The following is a 22631-nucleotide window of genomic DNA, read 5'->3' as shown; positions in this document are numbered from 1 at the left end:
TTTTTCTAATTTTCTGGAATTTTTGAATGAAAAATATCAAAAATTAGAATTATCTTTTTTAGTTTCGGGTATATTAGAAGCAAGTTTCAGAATCTGATTTTGTTTCAGATTATTTATGGAATATAGTAACTTGAAATTTTTAATCTGATTTTGTTTCAGATTATTTAATTATGGGAAAGAGTAGCACACAAGTCTCTCTGCACCTATAAATACCCTTATAGATTGTAGGTTTTGGATCATCTAAACACAACCTCCTCTCTCCCAATACCACAACCCTACCTCTTTCTGATGATAGTTATCTTACTCGATTTCTAACTCGGTGATGCTTTCTTCTGCAATGATGTCGACAAATCCAAACACGAGAAAACAATATAGTCTTGACATGATATTGATGGATGATATCAATAAATTAACTGTTAGTGATGTATGTTTGTTGGTTATACTTTTATAATATTTGTTTTGTTCATCGGACATGTTTGTTGTTAATTTTTATATGATTTACTTTGTGTACAGGAAAAAATTATTCATGCATTATCTGTTTGTTCCGTTCAAGCAACTTTTAAGTTAAGGCTGTTTATACAGTATTAAAAAATAAAAGTTGTTACAAGCAAGGGTAGTTATAGACCGCTATCTCACGGGTTTAAGTTAGATGTTTTTGCGCACAATCAATCCAAAAAAATTGGAGGAAGGTGACAATGTAAGAACATGATTACTTTTCAAAAAAAAAAAAAAAACACAAATAAAATTAAGATTCGTCGTTCTTTAAATTGTTAATTACGTGTATAAATTTATTTTCATTTTTTCACCATGAATTATAGTCCAATTTTACAATTTTATATATTAGTATTGGTATTACATCAACATTTTTATAATATAAAATTTATTTTGTCCTACAAATATTAATTTTGAAATATTAATATACTATTTATAGACAGTCATCAAATTATTTTATCCTACAAATATTAACATTGAATTATTAATATAATTTTTATAGGCCGCCGCAACGCGCGATTTTTCAACTAGTTATAAATAATAAAGTACGAACTATATACCCGCTACGGGTTAAAGGCTAGTAATGGTAGTTTTACAAAACAAACACATGCAGATGAAATCGGACTTGGTGTTTCCCTTCCTTTTCTTAATTATTCCCAGCCAAACGGCCCCTAGATATAAATGAGTTTACACAAACCCAATTACCCAAATAGGAAGCCCGTATCCGGGTATGCATACGATTGCAAAAGTAGATAAATAGGATTGAAATAAATTTTATATATTTGATCTCTGATCAATCTCGAAACCCCTGTTCCCTAAATCTGGAAATGGATCCACCAACTTCTTGGGACTCCTTGAGGAAACAGGTTATATATTCATCGTATCTACGTCTTCGTAATTGCTCATTTTTTTGTGATTGTATCATCAATTTGCTCAAATTTCATTCTCTGCGGATTTCTTCTTATTAAAGCGAGCTTAGTCTTTGTGAATTGTGATTATCCCCAATTAGTAGCAGAGAATAATAATTGTATAGTTTGTTTGGAGATGGGTAGAATTTTACTTTCTATAGTATTTGTTATATGTATGAAATTTTGTTTTAGACTCGTGTTAAGTTCGTAAACCAAATGGAATATAGGATTGTAAAGGCTGGGACTTGATGTACCACAGCATGTTGAGATCTAGCATCTCGATTGTTAAGTTCATTTAATAAACCAATGTGACTGCTCATGGTCTTCCACATCGAAACCATGTCATGGGAATGGGGCTGATTAGGTGTAATAATACTCCTCTCGCAAGAGAGAGTGAAAAACAACCCATTTATTAATCTGTTAATAAAAGTCTGAATAGCTTACAAGCTTAGATTTCTATATATAATAAACCTAAAGGACTGTAGTCATAGAAATTAAATTCTATGCATAATAAACTTAGGCTACTTTACTAGTGCAGAATAATTTCTAATAGGTAATTGCTAATAAGAGAATATCACTCTAAATTAAACTGTAACCAAATAAATTGGCTTCCACAGCCTCATATACTGCTCCCAAATAGTTTCACCCCATCAATTCTCTCCCTCTGACGAAAACTCAACTGCGTCGAGTTAATAAAATTACATAGACCATTATAGAGATCCGAAGACTGTGGCATAATTGGCACATGAGAACAATCACAAACAAGAGTATAACGACAATGACCCTTGACAACCGTGTAGGTGTTAGCATGTGCAAAATGATGAGCATCCCGATCAACAAGCCATGGACGCACAATTATAAAATTACAAAGCTTCAACGGAAGAGCATAACACATAACTGCATCATAAAACTTCCCAACTGAAAATTTAATCAAGCAGCTTTTAGAAACCTTAAGCATTGCATCATTAATCCAAAATTATTATAAGGACTTGGTTTAAGCTCCGTCTTTAATCATCTACAGCATCAGTGGCTATGACATTTGTGCAACTACCAGTATCAATGATGAATGATGAGAGAACACGCCTTATGACATGTAATTCTAGTGTGAAAGATTTGTTTTTCTCGTAAATGTGGATCATTCACAGCCTCGTGTGTTGCTTGCATGACACCCAGAATAACAGCTTTCTTTATATGTTCCTCCACTTCTGGGTCTTCTTTTATCACTCCACGTATAAATCATCCAGATTTTCTTTTTCCAACACATTTGCCTCTACTTGAAGGTTGGTTTTGTTTATGAGAAGGACACTTAAAAGTCTTATGCCCAATTCCTTAACTGTTAAAGCATCTGCCACTGCCAGTGTTGCTACCTTATGATGAGACTGGACCACTATATTTGCTGGCGATCATTTGCTAACCTTGAATAGGATCTGTAGTAAATATTCATTTCTCTTCTTGATGGGCAAGAGAATGAACTCCCCATGCTTCTCCTTTCAGATCGTCCTCAACTGAATGTGCAATCTGAATGGCATCCTTCAAAAGAAAGCATATACTACCAGCTACTTGACCTGATATATCATGATGCAAGCATCGACAATACACAGATATAAGAACATCTTCATCCCAAGAACTGTCGAGTGTAATCTGCAACGGACTTGCTTCCTTGCATTAGAAAACTGAAGTGAACGGCGTTGTTTATAATCTGCAGGCTCTCATGTCTTCCCACCTTGCAATATTATGAACATTAAGATCTCTTGTATTGCTCCCTCCAAATATGAGCAATTCCTCCTAACTTTGCTGCAATGAGAACAACTTTCTTATCCTTGGCCAAGTTATACCACTGAATGACTGAAATAAGTTGTCAACATATGCAACCAATCTAGGAATACGTATGTTTCTTGATCTTAATGAAACTCAGCAACTTCAAGTTTCACAACATTAGGTCGACTTTGAGGTTGAGGTCGTACACCAGTTAACTGTTGAAGGCTATCACTACTAAGCATGTGCAGACTCAAACCATCAACTTTATCTTCAAAATTTTGTCGTCTCTCGTTATTTTTTCAGTATGCACATCAAGATCACTGTTTAGTTCTGCAGCATTAATGATTTGGAATTGGGATAATCTGTGGGCTGAGTTTCAGTTTACCAGAACTTTTAGGGCTGTTCGGCAAATAATAAAAGGTTCAGCGGTTGTTCTGCACTTTATAAAAGGTACAGGGTCTCTTTGTAGCAGATGGATGAAGGCAGGTTACAGGTTCTATAAGTGATGGAAGAGGGCTGAAATTGGCAGTTGACAGCTTGCTGGTGCCTATGCTGTTGGCGTGCTGACGGTGGCAGGAAGCGGCTCTGATACCACTTGATAAGGATGGGGCGGATTAGGGTTTGATAATACTCGATACTCCTCTCGCACAAGAAAGTGAAAGAAACCGATGTGTTAATCCGATAATAAAACTCTGAAGTACTTCCCTAGTACAACTTGAATTCTAATAGATAACAATAACTATAGAGAATATCACTCTAAGTAAAATTATAACCAAATAAATAGGCTTCCACAGCCTCTTTTACCTCTCTCAAATAGTTTCACGTTTCTTTTGTCCTGCATCACCATGAATTACAAGTTCGTCTAGTTTGCATATAGGTTCACCCTTATTTTTTAAATTCTGTTTAGTCTTTTTTGAAAGAGTATAATCATTGCATTTGTGTTTTATTATCATGCCATCTGATCTTATTGTGTGTAATTAGGCAAGGAGGCTTGAAGCTCAGTTGGATGATCAAATGCATTTATATCGTAAGTTAGTATCAAAAAATGTGGGCAATGGTAATGAGAATGACCTGGAAGCGGAAATAGATCAACTGCTCAAACAACTTCAATTAGTAAATTCACAGATGCAAGCGTGGGTGTCGTCCGGAGGATCAGAAATCTTTTCCCATACATTGACACGTCATCAGGAAATTCTTCATGACCTGAATCAGGTATAGTTTATTTCAATGTTGGTAATTAGTAAATTTTGTTCTCTCTTGAAGAAGGGTTCCCCAAATTAGAGATCTTAGATGCAATGAAATATTTGGATTATAATATATTAATGAAAAATCATTTGTAGTTTCATAATTCCACCAATGATGGAATAAGTCTAGATTATACGAAATAAAAATTGAAAATATTAGTAATGTTGAGAAAAACAGGTACAATATGTTATGACGTACTAGAGAGAATCAAACAATTGAACTCATAAGAAAGTAAAATCACACATTGAGGTATTTATTGAATTCTGTAGGATCGAGGTGGCACTGCTTGGATTAACAACTTATTAGAAGTTAGAACACACAAAGTACTAGAGATGGCAATATAAATGGAAGCCACCTTGAGGCTGTAATGCTCACAGCTGAATAATAGTAAGTTAACAGCAACACACCAACCCCAAGCAACGATGTATATATATATAATACGGAACTAAAGTGTTTAAGAACAATTCGAGAGGTTCATTCTCTCCAGCAGTAAGACAGCAATTACAAAATAGATGATCGATAAAAACCCTAGATCCCCCTTTTCTCGCCCTTTTACTACGCTCCTGTTTTTCCCTTCCTTTCTTGCCCCTGATGCTCTTTTACTTCACTGCCCCGTTGACCGACTGCGAAGTTACCTTTGTACCCTTACTCTGTTTCCCCTGCCTTGCATATTTGATGAGTGAGTTCTTTGGGTCCATTACATTACCCCGGTCCCAAAGACTCACCTTGTCCTCAAGGTGAAACAACGGAAATTGCTGTTGCATCATCCCCACATCTTCCCAAGTAGCCTCATCCGCAGGAAGGTTTTTCCACTGTATGAGAGCCTCCAGTCTCGTGTCCCCTCCGTACTTAACCCTGCGAACATCTAGCACCATGTCGGGTTCCACGACTAACTCCAAGTCCGCAGACAACTGAGCAGGAACCGTAGTAGCCACCTGAGCATGCCCAATGCTGCGTTTGAGTTGGGACACGTGAAACACAGGGTGAATCATACTCGATGGTGGCAAGTCCAATTTGTACGCGACCTTCCCTATCTTTCCAACACCTGGAATGGCCCATAAAAACGGGGCGATAACTTCTCATACCGACGCCTTGCCAATGATTGTTGACGGTACGGCTGAAGTTTCAAGTAAACCCAGTCATCCACCTTAAACGATTCCTCTCGGCGTTTGCCATCAGCTGCTGCTTTCATCCGTTGCTGAGCGCGGACCAAATTGAATTTCAAGTCAGCTAAAATAGCGTCCCTGTCCAATAACAGTTCCTCTACACTCTGAACTGGTGTCTGTCCCGACTTGAAAGGAACCAGGTGAGGCGGGTCTCTGCCATAAAGCACCTTGAACGGACTCCATTTCGTGGAGCAGTGCGGAGATGTGTTGTAGGAAAATTCAGCCCAACCTAACCATTTAGCCCAAGTTTTCGGATTTCCACCCACAAAGCACCGCAGATATGTTTCGAGGACTCGATTCACGTTCTCCGTCTGCCCATCCGTTTGAGGATGGTAGGCGGTACTCCTTTTCAAAACCGTCCCCTGGAGTTTAAACAGCTCTTTCCAGAATCCACTTAAAAAAATTCGATCCCGGTCGGATACGATAGAGCCAGGAAATCCATGTAACCGAACTACCCCCTGAATGAATACGGTGGCCACTGTCCGGGCATCAAAAGGGTGCCGTAATCCCAGAAAGTGCGCATATTTCGAGAGCCTATCCACCACTACAAGTATGGTATTAAAGCCACCTGATACTGGTAACTCCTCAATAAAATCCATCGATAAATCCTCCCACACCATTGATGGCACTGGCAATGGTTGGAGCAACCCCGCCGGCAGCTGCTGAGATGATTTATTTTGCTGGCACACATGGCATTCGCGAACATAGTCCTTTACCCTGTCACGCATTCCCACCCAGAACCAATCCACAGCCATTCGGAGGTAAGTTTTAACCTCACCAGTATGACCTCCCACCACAGAATCATGGTATTCGCGCAGCAACACAGGAATAACAGTAGAGTTTCTCGGAATGACGTGCCTGTTTTTGTACAATAGCTTACCTTCCTTCAGGTGAAATCCCCCAGCTACAGCTTCCCCCTCAGCCACTCTTTGTTTAAGCAGTAATAAATCCTTATCCTTCGCAATTTCTGTATTCAACTGGCCCCAATCAATGTCGTATGACGAGACTAATGTCTAGGGCTGAGCATTCGGTCGGTTCGGTTCAAAACCGAACCGAACCGAAATAACCGAAAACCGAAATGCAGATTTTTTATTTAACCGAACCGAACCGAATTAGCTATTAAACCGAACCGAAACCGAACCGAAATAATTCGGTTAATTCGGTTTCGGTTATGAAATAACCGAATTTTCTTTTCATTTTGATTTTTAAAAAACAATATATTGAAAAATCAAAAGAACAATTAAAAATTATTACACTCAAGCCTTATAGCAATTAGCAAAACAATCCATTTGATCCATCAGCAGGTGCTTGGACTATTCTGGAATAGTGGAATCTGCAATGCGGCCAACTCAAAAGTCACAACCAGTAGCCAGCAGCTAGGCCACCATCTGAAAGCCAGTAGTAGATACGAATTAGATTGGGCACCTTTGAATCTTTGATTCTTAAAGTCGGCGGCTGCAGGATAAGGCCTGAGGGAGAGGCGGAGTCGCGGAGGGCCGGAGGCGGAGTCGCGGAGGGCCGGAAGCGGAGCGGCGGCTGTGGATTAGGTATTGTGTTTTGTGTACGAGAAACTAGGTCTGAGGCTCTGGGCAAGTTTAATTCTAATCTGATTTCTATTTTATATATATAGTATATATATATATATTATTTAAAAATAATAAATATATAATTCGGTTATTTCGGTTATAACCGTATTTGTAATTCTAATAACCGAACCGAACCGAATAACAATTCGGTTAATAACCGAAAACCGAATTAACCGGAATTTTCAGAAAAATAAGAACCGAACCTAACCAGAATTGCACGGTTCGGTTCGGTTATTCGGTTTCGGTTCGGTTTTGCTCAGCCCTACTAATGTCTCCAGAGTTACTTCCCCCACTGTTTTCCGGGATAGGGCGTCAGCTACCCTATTTGCTGTCCCTGGTTTGTACTGGACCTCAAAGTCATAGCATAAAAGTTTGACAATCCACTTTTGATAACTGCTGTTCACTTCTCGTTGTTGCATCAAATGTCTTAAGCTTTGCTGGTCAGATCTTACTATAAAATGCCGGCCCATTAAATAGTGTCGCCACTTCTGGATGGAAAGACAAATGGCAATCAGCTCCTTTTCATAAGTTGATTTCAACTGAGTTTTGGGTCCAAGTAGTTTGCTGAAATAGGCTATAGGCTGATTCTGCTGCATCAGGACACCCCCAATTCCATAACCAGACGCATCAGTCTCCAATACAAAAGGCTGTTCGAAATCTGGGAGACGCAGTACCGGGGCTTTAACCATGGCAGTTTCAAAGCCTCAAAGGCAGTCGTGGCTGCTTCTGACCACCCAAAATTATCACGCTTCAGTTGGTCTGTCAAAGGTTGAGCTAATTGCGCGTAGGATGCTATGAACTTCCTATAATATCCTGTAAGGCCCAGAAACCCCCTTAACTCGCGTAAATTCCGAGGTTGAGTCCATTCGGTGATGGCTTTAATCTTGTCGTCCTCTGCACCAACCCCGTCTCCACTGATGGTATGTCCCAAATACCCGATCCTGGACTGACCAAACTCACACTTCTTAAGATTTGCGTATAGGCTGTTGTCCCGCAGTGTTTGCAGCACTAACTCGAGGTGCTCCTGGTGATTTTCCTCACTCCGACTGTAGACCAATATGTCGTCAAAGAATACCAGAACGAATTTCCTCAGATATGGTCGAAAAATGTCGTTCATTAGCGACTGAAATGTCGCTGGAGCATTGGAAAGGCCGAAGGGCATTACGAGAAATTCGTAATGTCCATCGTGGGTACGAAATGCTGTCTTCGGTGTATCCTCTGGTCGAACCAATATCTGATGATACCCGGCCTTTAAGTCCAGCTTAGAAAAAACAGTAGCACCATGTAACTCATCGAGTAACTCGTCGATTACCGGAATCGGATATTTGTGAGGAACTGTCTCCTTATTCAGGGCACGGTAGTCTACACAGAACCTCCAAGACCCGTCCTTCTTTTTTACCAGCAATACCGGACTTGAGAATGCACTTGTCGAGGGTTTAATGATGCCAGCCTGTAACATTTCCTTGATCAGCCGCTCTATTTCATCCTTCTGTGATTGAGGGTACCGGAAGGGACGAACGCCTATCGGATCAGTCCCATCTTTCAGTGTTATTGCATGCTCGTGACCCCGTTTAGGCGGCAGGCCCTGGGGTTCAGAGAAAACTTGAGGAAATTTGTTGACCACCCCTTTGAGGAATTGTGGAATCTGGGAAGCTGGCTGATCCTGTTTTTCTCCCGGCTGCACTTCCAGTTTACTACATTCCACCCAAAACCCTTCACCCTGTTTCTGCAATACACGTAGCATCGCTTTGAGGGACACCTTGGCCCTGACCAACGTAGGATCACCCATCAGTGTAATAGGTGCCCCATTCATCTCGAATTTCATTACTTGTGTCTTCCAATTAGTGAGAACCATACCTAAAGTTTCCAACCACTGCACGCCTAATATCACATCCGAACTCCCCAATTCCAGTGGTAAGAAATCCGCCTGAACTTCCACCCCACCATCTAACTGCAATATCACGTCCTTACACAGTCCTTCCCCTTTAATTGCGTCCCCGTTACCAAGTGATACGCCAAAAGAACCCGTAGGTAAGACCTTAATGCCAGCTGCTTTAATCAACTCTACTGACAAGAAGTTATGCGTCGCCCCTGGATCGATCAAGACAATGACTTCCTGAGAGCCCAACAACCCTCTAAGCCGCATAGTTTTCGGATTCGACAATCCCACAACAGAATTTAACGAAACTTCTGATGCTATTTCCCCCACCACATTAGCTACGACCTCACTGTGCTCACTGCCTTCATCCTCCCCTTCTTCATCAATCAGTAACACACTGAGTTCTTTTTTCTTACACCTATGTCCAGGCCCCCATTTCTCATCACAACGATAACACTCCCCTCGAGCCCTCTTAGCTTGTAACTCTTTATCAGTGAGACGCCTAACTTCCGCCCCCCCTTTTGTGTGCTGGGATCCACCCTTGGAAGGGGAAACCGACGACTGGGACTCTGAAACCGTACTAACCCCACTATGCGACTGTGACTGGCTAACCAATGATGTCTGTGTGGACAAGGGTGGCGTACCTTTGGTATAGGACGAGTAGAATCCAGCCTTGGATGAGCTGATCCCTAGTTTCCGCCCTGTCAGCACCCGGTGCTTCTCCTCCACACGAACAGCCCATTCCATTGCTTGTTCGAGTGATAAGGGACCCATCAACCGAACTTCCGCCTTAATTTCGTCCTTCAGTCCATTTACAAAGTGACCCATCAAAATGTCTTCCGAAACCCTCTCCAGTGGAGCCGCGGTTTCAATGAACTTCCTGCGATATTCCTCAACAGTAGCAGTTTGGACTGTCGCCAACCATTGTTCGTATAACGAACCCCCTCCAATCGCACGGAACTGCCTCAGAATAAACAATTTCATATCATCCCAACGTCGAATGGGGTGCCGTTTATTTTCCCATTGGTACCACTTGAGGGCATCCCCTTCGAGAGCTACTGCCACAGCCTCTAAAATCTCAGCCTCAGTCAATCTATAAAACGCAAAATAACGCTCCACCCTAAGGATCCAACCATCTGGGTCACTACCGTCAAAAATCGGCATATCCAGCTTCCTATAACGCCAGTGACTAGAGTTACCCCCACCTCCACCGCCCTGAAAACCCCCAGGTGGTGGCCCAGGACCCCCCCCACTGCCATTTGACCCGTCAATCTCCGCTCCTCCTCCAAAAAACACCATCGACCCTTTAGATGCAGAACCCTCCCTAGGTCCTTTACTACCCGTCGGGTCTGGAGTAGCGCCCTTGTGGAGAATCTCCTTAATCTCAGACTGAAACTTGAGTTGTTCAGTGCGAATGGCGTTGATGAGGGACTCTTGATATTCGCGGCTCCGGTGAAGTCGCCCTTCCAACGTACTAGTGAGGGTTTCGAACTCAGCCCCAACCTTCTGAGACGACACCGTCTGGTGCTCGACCAACATCGTCGTCAACGACGAACGCATAACCTCCATCCCGCGTTCCACCGCCTTAGAAACCATCTCCACAACCGACCCATCCAGATCTGTGAGTCGCTCCTCTAATTGCTCCAACCGTTGTGCGAGAGTCGGCGGTCCCATCGATCGTTGTGGCTCTGATACCAATTGTAATGCTCACAGCTGAATAATAGTAAGTTAACAGCAACACACCAACCCCAAGCAACGATGTATATATATATAATACGGAACTAAAGTGTTTAAGAACAATTCGAGAGGTTCATTCTCTCCAGCAGTAAGACAGCAATTACAAAATAGATGATCGATAAAAACCCTAGATCCCCCTTTTCTCGCCCTTTTACTACGCTCCTGTTTTTCCCTTCCTTTCTTGCCCCTGATGCTCTTTTACTTCACTGCCCCGTTGACCGACTGCGAAGTTACCTTTGTACCCTTACTCTGTTTCCCCTGCCTTGCATATTTGATGAGTGAGTTCTTTGGGTCCATTACAGAGGCTTGAGCGCCCTAGTTTATGCACTGCATAATTGGTATTGGTGTTATACCATGCTGCACCGAATCCTGTGGTGAATTTGTTTGTGTGGTGGATTGAACTTATTATATTTTGACTTTAAGGGGATATATATATTAAATATTAAAACAATATTTGAATCGATTAAAGTTATTGTTGTTGCTATGTTAGAAGTATATTTTTTGGGTACTGGTTAATGTGGTATGATCACTAACACATCTTGAACTAGTGCTCATGCAGTAAACTAGCAAATGTTTTTGAAGAGTATTGTGTACCAAATAACTTAGTTGCACAACCTGGTTGCCACGTGTAGACACTGATATCAGTTCTGTTACATATCTGTAGTACATCTACGCTTGCGGCATACCGATAATGTTAAAGTTTAGACTTTGTACATTTAGAAGGTTTCTGTTGTTGCATAGCCTTAATATGATCTATGGTCTACGCTTGTGGCACCTGATTTTATATCAACTTAAGTACCTGCATCAAGCACTCGATTGACGTGGTATGGACATTCTGCAGTTTGTATTAGACGAAAAACATGTGAAATTTTTGAAAATATTGTCTAGTGTTAACTCTGATATGTCGACAATGTTAGGCAGTTCCACCGGAGTCCGGCTTACCTAGTTTTGAGGCTTCTGGCCTTAATTATTTCTCCTTTACATCTAAAATTCTCTAATCTACTATGAGTGGTATTAGACTCTAGACATCGCCACATCGGCCACCTTTTGCTCTCTGTAGTTGAAGCTTTAGGTCCAAAAAACAATGGTCAACTCTAGCACAAACAAACATCTCTACCAGATGGAGCATCACTGTTCACCATGCAGTTGTATCACCTTCTTTACATATCTCGTGAACCAGCAACTGCTGCAATAATTGATTCCAGATGATGTGTAAATCATAATTACTGTTGTCTTGGTTCTTATAATCTGAATCTTTTTGTTATTTGCCTTTTGTGAGCAAATCAATTTTAATATGCTCTTTCTTGGATTATTAATTTTTTTTCCATTTTTTAATTTATTTACATATTACATATACATTAGAACAGTAGTAGCAAAATAGTTCTCACGATATGTTTTCTTATCTAAAAAGCACTTTTTTAACGATCGTTTTAATTTAAATCCTATGTGAATAGAAGTGTATTCTTATCTTTCTACGCATTTAAAATTATGGATTGATATGAAATATTAACCTTCTAGGCTTTTGAGCTTAAGGCTGTCAGATTTTTTTTGTCAGACCCTATTGCAAGATCTGTATGTTTTGTAATGATACTCATACTTGGTTTTTTCTGGGTTTTCTTGACCAGACCTGTGTATGAGTGAATCCCGGAGCACACTGGACAATGACTTCAAGATTGAAAACTAATCCTACATTTGATATTGTTTCCTCTTCCTCCCATAATTTTTTCTCTTCGAAGGGATATCTCTAGTTGGTCCTAAATTTTCTGGTTCTAGATTTTTTATTGTGAAACTAATAAGAGCAGTAGAAGCTTCAGTTTGTGTTACAATTCGTATACGTATATATATTGAAGAATATGAGATAATGATTATAGGAGGAAAGGGCAGAATGTATATGTACGAATATATAGCTGATGTTAAAGAATGTATATATATCTGAGTATATAGTAACGGGGAGGATTCCGGTACAAACTTGCAAACTTTTTGAATATTTGATAATTTCAATAGTTGTAATCTTGTAAATGATTGAAAAATGATTTCTACTCGTTGGAGGAACATATCTGTGATATTATTTATGAATAATTGAATTTTGTTTATGATGAGTATTCAAATATATACAACTTGAGTTCAACATCCTCTGTTGAACAACTGTTAACTTCTTTTGAACTACTACATAAACAATTTTTATAATAATAATTCTAGTTAAATGTATTATATAATCAGTATTTTATATTTCTATACCCTAGTTGGATATTGGTAAATTTGGTGAGCCCCGGAAGGATAATTAAAACATAAATATAAAATTTCCACACAATGATAACTAATGTTCAACACATGATGTTGAACCCCAATTATGAGTGTGTTAAACAAACAATTTACTTATGTGTTTTTTTTATATATAAAATATAAAATGGTAATGTTTTTTCAATTATTGCAACATTAATACTTTATATAAGTAATGATTAACATGTAGGAAAAAATTGGGAATAGAAAAATATATATATTTGATCCAGCACCTATATGTTACTGCTGTTAATAAAACTTCTATATGCTATCTTACTTTCTTATATAAGTAACAATGAGGCAGTGCCTCTTATATAGGACAGGTCCAACAGGATAACTTGGTAGGGCTCTTTGAACAGTGATGTTGATGTCATGGCTTATGTCAACATACATGGAGGCTACACTTGTGATATCACCATGCTGTCATTGTGCTTCTGTGATAGCTGTGATGATATTTAACAGTTTCATGTATTAATGCTAAAACGTCCCTTTTCTAAGAGATAATATAGTAAGAATATTACTGCTAACAAGCTTGTGTGGCACAATAAATTTTCTACAGTTCTATGGTTGGCAAAATGTGTTCATGTCATGAAACTATGAGTTTGCATCATTTATTTGTCTTTAGGTGCTCGACTAAGACTTTGATGAAATAGTGATGCTGGTTTGATTGAGATGGACTAAGGGTCCGTTTGAGAGTGATGTTAAAAATTGTTGTGCTGTCAGAAAAAACTGATGTTAAAATAGTGTTGTAGAAATCAGATAATTGTTTGGTAATTTTTTTGATATTTGCTTATTTTAATTTATAATATAAAAATAATAATATTTTTGGTGAGGTTTGATAGTGAAATCTGTGACAGCTTTCTGCAAAAGCTGAGAAGCAGCTTTTCTCAAAAGTACGAGAGGACCTGCTTATTCTAAAAGTAGTTTTTCAGCTAGAAGCTGCTGTTCGAAAAAGCTGTTTTTAAATTTACCAAACAGTTTTTCACCTACTTTTTAGCAAAAAACTGTTGTTGCTGTCTGCAACAACAATGCCAAACAGTACCTAAGAAGTTAGAAGGAGATAGAGATGGGGAATGTTATAATGGCATTGCTAATGTAAATTGTATTCTTGATTCATTTGTAGGAGTTTATGCGACTTCGTTCTAGCCTTAGAGCCAATAAAGAACATGCTTCACTGCTTGAGGACTTCAGGGAGTTCGACCGTGCAAGATTAGATCTGGAAGAAGGTGGATCTTATGAGCAGGCATCTCTACTCAAGGAGCGAGCAGCTATCAGCAGAGGTACAGGACAGGTATGTAGAAATATATCTTTGATTTCATAGCACAAATAGCACCCCTTTTTAAGTATGTTAGGAAGATTTCTTGTACATCATCCATAATGTGGCTTCATGAGAATTTAATGTACGTGTTTACTGCAAGGTTCTTCTGTATGTGTTTCACAACTTTCAGATGCTCTGGCTTAATATAATTTTGCATCGAGTAATATTCATTTAGATATAGATTTGAGGTTATCCAGTTGGGGAATCTCATATCTCTGTGGAAACCTATGCTGTGGTTAGCTTCATTTTTGTAACTTCAAACAAGTTGATTGGGCAACTGTGGATGTAGTTTTTCTCCAGATTATAGAAGTCATGAGGAAGAAAGTGTTAATTCCAAGGTAGTATTATTAATATTATTATTTATAGGAGTGGTTTCTGCCATTATGAGCATGGCGACATGCTTGTACTTTATGTATATACTTGTTTAAGCTAGTATAGTACTCCCTCTGTTTTTTTATAAGTCATTTTGACTTTTGGCACACATGTTAGGAGCTTTGACCGCATAGCAAAAATTGTTATTTTTAAATTCTTCTTTTTGTGAATTAAAGTAGTGACTATATATTTTTATTCACAAAAATAAAAATTCAAAATAATAATTTTTACTATGCAGTCAAAGCCCCTAAACATGTCCGTCAATAGTCAAAGCGACATAAAACAAAACAGAGGGAGTACTACCCTTAACACTTTAGAAGGGAAACATGGTTGGACAAGTAGAAGAGTACGGGAAGCCTTCTGAGTCTGAAGAGAGAAGATTCAGGTAGGTTAGGATTTTTGTTGCTTTTATTTCGTATGTCATTAAGTTTCTCATATTAGTGGGGTTATTGTAAGGCGGCTTAGTTATTCATTTTGTCACGGTTGTAATTTGAAAAGTTTTGTACTTGGAGCGCTGTTAAACGCTGTATTCAGTCTTTATATGTGTTCCGTATTCAATTTTATGTATCTGCACCTCATCTAGACCTGGTATAATTTTCTTAGATGAATTTCTGGACAACATTATATTGTAAGTAGTCAGGATCAAGTTTCCCAGTTGACCATTTATGTGACAGATTTTTAATACTATTATTTATTGCTAAATATGAGTTTAAAATATGTACTCATGAGTGAGAAGTAAGCTTCATATTTATGTTTACAGGAGTATATTGCTGTACAAAAGTAATTGTATATAATTCTTGATCAAGTAATTTTTTTTTTATAATAACAGTTATCCAAGTCATGACATTGATGTCATACATTTAACATCATAGAAATCAAAGTTTATAAGGGTAAAGAGCAAACCAAAACCTTCTTCATACTCCCTCTTTAGCCATTTTATGAAAATGTTGCTGCTAAAATGGCCTCCGACGGCTCTTAATTGCTCCTAAAATTTAAAGAGCTTCAAATCTTTCCTTAATGAGGAGGATATCTGTGCTCCTTGTTGCATTTTATATTATTAAAAGTAAAACTGTCTACCTTTTCAAAATTGTTGACTCTGCCCATGTACATTTAAGTATAAAAGAATAAATAAAGAGTGAGTTTGAGGAAAACTGTTAGAGAAGATGAACGTTTTTGGATCATAATTAGTTAAGAGGCTATACATCTAATTTATTTTTGAAGAAAAGCTCAAGTTATTGTTGGACTTGCTCTTTAGTTACTAGATAGTTATTCATGGTTCACTGTTAGGTATTCTCTAAAACTGTAGCAAAAAAAAATGCTTTTTGTTGTAGACTATTGCCTACTATTTAAGTAATTAACAGTGGCATCGAAATTGTGTTAGTTATCATTCAACTTTTTATTGCCACTATTAGATCCCAGTGTCGAGTTTAGATAGCGGGAACATATTGCGAAAAATTTGTGTTGCATTAGGATCTACATCAGTTATATTGGCCTATATCTTATAATTTCCTCGTGTTTTTGCTTCTGTGTGTTATAGATGGACTCGGTAATTTCTCAAGCACAAGAGACTCTTGGTACACTTGTGTTTCAACGTTCAACATTTGGAGGCATCAACTCAAAGCTTAGTAATGTTAGCAGTCGTCTTCCAACGGTAAGCAATCTGAAGCGCTTTCTTGAAGTTTTTGTCATTCCTTTGTGTTTGGTACACCGCAAGGCGGACAATTTTATAAAAGCTACTGCTTTATTTTATTTGCCAGGTGAACAGTATTCTCTCTGCAATAAAGAAGAAAAAGTCCATGGATACTATTATCCTTTCGTTGGTTGCATCCATCTGCACGTTTCTCATTTTAATTTATTGGTTGACCAAATAGAAAGTACATGTAATTTCTGATGGGAGCCCCTCCTGCTGTACTGTTTGTAAACATCCTTTTTTGGTTTTTTGTTAAGTTGTGCTATTCTTTCTATTCGCCATTACATTAGATGGCATTGTATACACCCTGTTGGTTTGTTGCACTAGTTACCATGCCTTGTATAAAAAAACAACCCAGAAATCAAGATTACAGATTATATTAGTTATTTTGGTCTTGCTAAAATGAAGCCCCCCTTTCTGTTATGGTTGAATTTCGAGGAAATGTAGGTGGCTGTGTAATTCTGTTTATATAGACTTTATTTCAAGTGTCCGGATGGCGGATAGTTCAAGATACCACAAACCACAGATGATATTACAAAAGAAGTCCAAAACGTCTCAACTCTTCAAGTGAGTCAACACTCATCCTGTTGAACTTTTATAGTGCTGGTGAAAGGCAAGGGAAGTATCATATTCCCAGGTTATCTCATGTTAGTGGTGTAGATTCCCTTGGAAGGGAGATCTAATGGAGCACACTTAAACATGTAAGAAATGTGGCAATTGACTTTATCATGTTATACTCTTCTACTAGTTCTTTGTAAAAATCGTCTTTCACAAGAGTTGAGTATCTCGGGTAATATTCTCTTAATGGTGGTTGTGGTTAATTGTGGTCGTGCTTGAGGAGATTGTCGGAGAATTTGTGGTTAGTGGATCAATTCTATTGAACATTTTTGAAATTAAAATTCTCCTAACAATCTCCTCAATTGATCTGAATAAGAGAAAGGTGCACTCTACTGCCTTCATGAGGAGAACAGGTTGGGGGTTTGGCCAAATATTAAATTTCATCCCTAGCTGTTACATCCTTCATAAAGAAAAGTTAATGCATAAAATTCTTTTCCCTTCCCACATTTCTTCAAAGGTTTGCATACATACGAAGGCACTAGACACCCATAAAGCACCAGTGACTTGCCTAGACAGTAGATATGTAGAATGTAGAGTTGCAAGAATGCTATATATAATATTTGACCACAAATCTTGAACTTAAATCAGTTAAAGCAACAAGTGATGTTTTTTTAAGTTCCATAAATGAATCCTTAATTGTCAAATTGTAAGACCAGAGTCTGTACTTGAAGATATGATTTGTTTTTTATTGATGTTACTTGTTCAATTTAGGTTCCTTGCGATCTCTCAAGCATTTTGTTGGATAATCAATCACTTTTTCCCTCTTGTGCTCCAATCTCTTGCAGATAGTGTTCTGCTTCTAGTGCCGCCATGCATCCTGCATCGCACAAGTGTCAATAATTTTTCTTTAAAAAATACCACACATAAAAATCCTAAGCTAGAAAAGACAAAATAATAATAATGTATCAGACTATCAGTTGTACATAATGTAATTTATGTATCCTGTAGTGATCAGTATCTGAAGCCCTCAATTGAATTTGAACAATTTCTTACAGAGAAAAGAAAAGGTCCAAGGGGAAATTTTCATGACGGCATGTCGTCAACATCACCTAATCGAACAAAACAAGGAAACCTGACCGGTCAAGGCAACAATTCATCTGTTCTCCTCACTTATAATTAACTAACTGCTCGCAAGTCACAACCTTAACGACGCATCTAACACCCAACATACCTTTTTTGATCAAAGAGAAAATATCTGTATGAAAAAAAGAGATACAGCTGGCGTGGACAAAAGGTTCATAAAATTGCTAGCTAAAAAGAAACTTAAAAAACGAGTAAAATAAATAATAATAATGAAGACATCAAAAACAATTGCCTGCTATTCTTACACTGATCATTAAAAAAATTCCTAAGAAGTTCTATTTCGGGCACAAAAATGGTATTACCTCCGTCCCATTTAATTTTATACATTTGGGACGGACGGCTCGGCACGTACTTTAACACTCTTATAAAATATATTTTCATAAAATATTTTAAACTTGTTTTCCTTCTAAATAAAAATTTAGTGTTTAAATTATTATTCAGAAACAATAATTTTAAAAAATAAGTTATAGAAGTCTTAAAGTTTGTGTCAAGAATGCAAAAATATTGTATATAATTGGGTGGGACGGGCGGAGTAGTATTTAACCCATTCATAAAAGAACACATTGCAACATAGCAGAAAAGCACGATAGGAGGATACTACCATGTACACCAACTTAAATAGAAATCTGACGAAAGAAATTCTATTTTCATAATGAGGCCTTTTCTTCTCATTTTATTCCCTTTTTTGTGCTAATAAAAACCAACACAAAAAAAAGGCCTGTTCAAATATTCTTAACCATTAATCATGGAGTGTTTTTTTTTTCTTCTTATTATCTATTTTGATTGAAAAGAAACACACGACTAGCAACAAGTAGATCTTTTGAGCAAGAAACACGACTAGGTTTTGGTTTCATCTCTGCTGCAATATTGGAAGGTCTATTGCAGTAACCTTGGATGTCAGCAATCAAAATATACTAACTTCAAAACACATACAAAAATAATATATATATCCCAGGTTTTATTGTATCAGATCCAGCAGTACTTAAGACTATAGAAGAAGCACCATCAATATCCATTGCCAAAAAGCTTTAATACTAAAACCAAAAAAGAATAGCAATCTAGTCATCTCCTTAGAAACAAGCCTAGGTATGATTTCAGCTATTCTTGGATATATGAAGCTCGATTACTAATAACATTTAATATGGGAGTGCAGAACTATGAAGTGAATTTTTAAGCGCATATCCTTCCAAAATAAAACCTGTGAAATAGGTTAAAAAATTTGCAATTTTGAATATTAGGGGAAGTTCTAAGAAATGTTTGATCATTATGCCTTGTAAGGACAGACAAGTTTTTACTCAATTCTCTTTCTATGCAACATTTAGTGGTAACAGCAAAAAACAATGGTTCAAGAACATAAGAATTCACAAACTACACAAAAAATTCCTATTATGCATAATGTCATGTACTATTAGATGCACATAATCTGTTGTACAAAACCTCTTGTATGTAATTAAACTTTGTTCTACAAAAAGTTTCTTTTTTACAAGATGATACTGATGTAACATAAAGCCTGCCTATGCTATTATAGTTCATTTCCATAAAGCACTTAAGCATTGTTGTATAATAGTAAAGGGATACACAGATAAAATCATATGACATACCAGACCCAGCTGCAGTAACAGCCTGCCTATACTTCTTATCCTGAACATCCCCAGCAGCAAAAACACCCTTAACACTCGTCTCAGTCGTTCCCGGAGTAGTAGCCACATACCCATCCGAATGCAACTTCAACTGCCCATTCAAAAACTTAGTAGCCGGCTCATGCCCTATAGCGAAAAACAACCCATTAACCTTCAAATCTGAAACCTCCCCCGTTACAACATTCTTCACCTTCAAACCCCCCAAATTCCCCTTGTCCCCTTCCCCATAAGCTTCCACAACGGTCGAATTCCACAAGACCTCAATCTTGGGATTACTCAATGCCCTAGTCTGCATTATCTTGGAAGCCCTAAACTCATCCCTCCGATGAAGTATATAAACCTTGGAACCATACTTGGTCAAAAAATTGGCCTCCTCCATGGCGGAATCACCCCCTCCAATAACAGCCAAAGGCTTATTCCTAAAAATAGGCGCAGCACCATCACACACAGCGCAAGCCGAAATCCCCCTGTTCCAAAACCCCCCATTCCCATCCCCGGACCCCGGAAAACTTAACCTCTTCGCAACCGCACCCGTAGCCACAATAACAGAATCAGCAACCACACATTTACCATCCGTAAAAACCCGAAAAGGGGTCTTACTAAAATCAACTTTATTAACAGTTTCAGTATAAATCTGAGTACCAAACCTAACCGATTGAGCTCTACACTTGTCCATCAGCTCCATCCCAAGAATCCCCTCGGGAAAACCCGGAAAGTTCTCCACATCCGTGGTGGTTGTCAGCTGTCCACCTGGCGCAATATCATTGGCCATCCAACCCTCAAACAGAATAGGCTTAAGTTCAGCTCGGGCAGCGTAGATTGCGGCAGTGTGGGCGGCGGGCCCACTGCCGATGATACAGAGACGAGTCTTGAGAGTCTGGAGATCGTCCATGGCGGCGCCGGAGAGCTTGGGGGAAGTGGTGGTGGAGAGAGTGGCGGCGCCGGCAGTGAGGGGGAGAAAATTGCGAGCTGTTTTTAAGAGGTTGCGAAGACAGGCTCTCATATCAGGGCTTTGTGTGTGTAGGCAAGGGTTTGTATGTATAATTGGGGGCCTGGGGAGAGAATTATAAATTTTATATTTAAATATTTTATTTTCAAGTATGACAAAAAAAAATGTCTATTGTTCTTATAAACATGTTCCAGTTGATGCTATTTAATGCAATGGGATTTGGAATTTAGGCAAGTCTGTTACACAAGTAATGTGTGAAACGCAAAAATGAATATTTGTTTTACTGGTAAAAGTTTTGGATTTTTAGGTTCCAAGTTTGGTTCTTTTTAAAACTTAGATGCTACACTCCATATTCTTTCGTACGAATCAAAATATTTTTTTATAAAATTGTCACGCGAAAAATTTCAAAATTTGAGTGGCGCCAGATATATAAAAATTGGTTAAAAAATCTATTCATAAGAAATAACGATGATATTATTATAAGCAGAGACGTAATTACTGAAGGGCTTACCTAGGCTTAAGCTCAAGGTAGATTTATTTTTTCCGATCCCTAATATAGTGCATTGAGTACTCTTTAGTTGTGTTGTTATTTCATAGTTAATATATTACAACACGTTATCAGCACGAACTTCTACTGGAACTGAGAAGGTAAATTTTTATTTCAAACTCATGTAAATTACATGTTATTTTATTTGAAATGTTTAAATATAATATAATATCAGCTATCTTCTAAATTTCACATTAAATCCAAATTTAAATATTATACTCCCTTTCTCCCCTCGATTGTACACATCCAGGATGGAGATTAATACACACTTTAACATTTTTGTAAACTATAATTTTATAATAAATTTTTCAGGATTTTTTTTCTAAATAAAAGTTTAACATTAAAATTTTTATTCAGAAAAAGAAAATTTTAAAATTAAAATTATAGAAAATATTTTATAAAAACATCAAAGTGCGGAATAGTGGAAAAAACATAGAAAAATGAGTGAGAGATGGAGTATGTGATGTGACATTCCATATTGAGCTCGAGAATCTGCTAATAACCAAGTAGATAAAGATCTGCAAAGAAGGGAGGTTATGATCTCTGCTCTCAAAATCGTCCAAAACAGAATGAAAGCTCAAACACACAAGTACAGAAAATGATGTAGCCTGTAGGGAACTGGGTCTGGTTGTAGTTAATTCCGTATAGCAGGTTTCTGTACATGAGCCAGGTACTGTGCTATAAACCCTTGCAAATTTCAGCTTCTTACAGGTTAAAGTTATAAAGTTCAGCAGAAACACATGATGTTTTTCATGTGTCCGAACTCAAAACGGTTTCATGATCCATTGCCAGTTGTATCAGAAATTCCTTCCTGATTCTCTGCTCTTTTTTTCGTTCTTCATTATAACCACTTGTTGCTTGGGCCAGGAGGATTATTCCATTCCAGAATGATGCTGAAGTGGAATACCTCATTCAATGATTATCACAAACAGCTGACCAATCTACCTGGGACCTCAAGCCTTTCTTGCTACATTTCCAGATTATAAGTCTTTTAAAGGGGAAGCTGTGTTGCAGCCTTCCAGGCACTTCTAGTTAGAAACTGTTGATATATTAGAGGAGAAAATTATGTTGGGATATATTTTTTTTACTTAAAAATATATTTATATTGTGTACATTCATGTATATAAGGTGAAAACTCACATCTGAGACTAAATGCATTCGTGTACTTTCATGTATATAAAGTGAAAACTCATATCCGACACTAAATGCATCATGTACTTTCATGTTCATGTAGTTTCTTCCTTCGTGTACCAAAAATTGAAACCAAAACACTAACTTTTCATGGCATGTTCTCGTCTAGTTTTCGTGTCGTGTACCAGATTGAGTACCAAATTGTCAGTCAGATCTTGGTGCAGTCCTTTCT

At 38.0% G+C, this 22631-nt stretch overlaps 2 protein-coding genes across 3 annotated transcripts; one reads left to right on the top strand and one right to left on the bottom strand.

The window, feature by feature from the left end:
- The first annotated feature begins 1119 nt into the window (after positions 1-1119).
- On the top strand, positions 1120-16817 carry LOC108203367 (Golgi SNAP receptor complex member 1-1). 2 transcript variants are annotated; one of them, XM_017372276.2, is made up of 5 exons: positions 1120-1358; positions 4140-4370; positions 14175-14342; positions 16279-16392; positions 16499-16817. In XM_017372276.2, exons 1-5 carry the CDS (start codon positions 1320-1322, stop codon positions 16610-16612), a joined length of 666 nt encoding a protein of 221 aa, XP_017227765.1. In that variant the 5' UTR covers positions 1120-1319; the 3' UTR covers positions 16613-16817. The 2 variants fall into 2 exon arrangements, with proteins under 2 accessions (XP_017227765.1, XP_017227768.1); XM_017372279.2 differs by lacking the exons at positions 16279-16392; positions 16499-16817 and adding an exon at positions 14980-15127 and having other exon boundaries at positions 1191-1358.
- A 754-nt stretch (positions 16818-17571) lies between these two features.
- Positions 17572-20900, bottom strand: LOC108215794 (thioredoxin reductase NTRB). The gene is made up of 2 exons (XM_017388408.2): positions 19734-20900; positions 17572-17866 (listed from the first exon to the last, which is right to left on the bottom strand). The coding sequence occupies exons 1-2, from the start codon at positions 20773-20775 to the stop codon at positions 17796-17798; spliced, it is 1113 nt and encodes a 370-aa protein (XP_017243897.1). The 5' UTR covers positions 20776-20900; the 3' UTR covers positions 17572-17795.
- Between the last annotated feature and the right edge of the window lie 1731 nt (positions 20901-22631).

Source organism: Daucus carota, chromosome 1 (genome assembly GCF_001625215.2).
Source record: "Daucus carota subsp. sativus chromosome 1, DH1 v3.0, whole genome shotgun sequence".
NCBI lineage: Eukaryota > Viridiplantae > Streptophyta > Magnoliopsida > Apiales > Apiaceae > Daucus > Daucus carota.
This window is presented reverse-complemented; position numbering and strand designations above follow the sequence as displayed.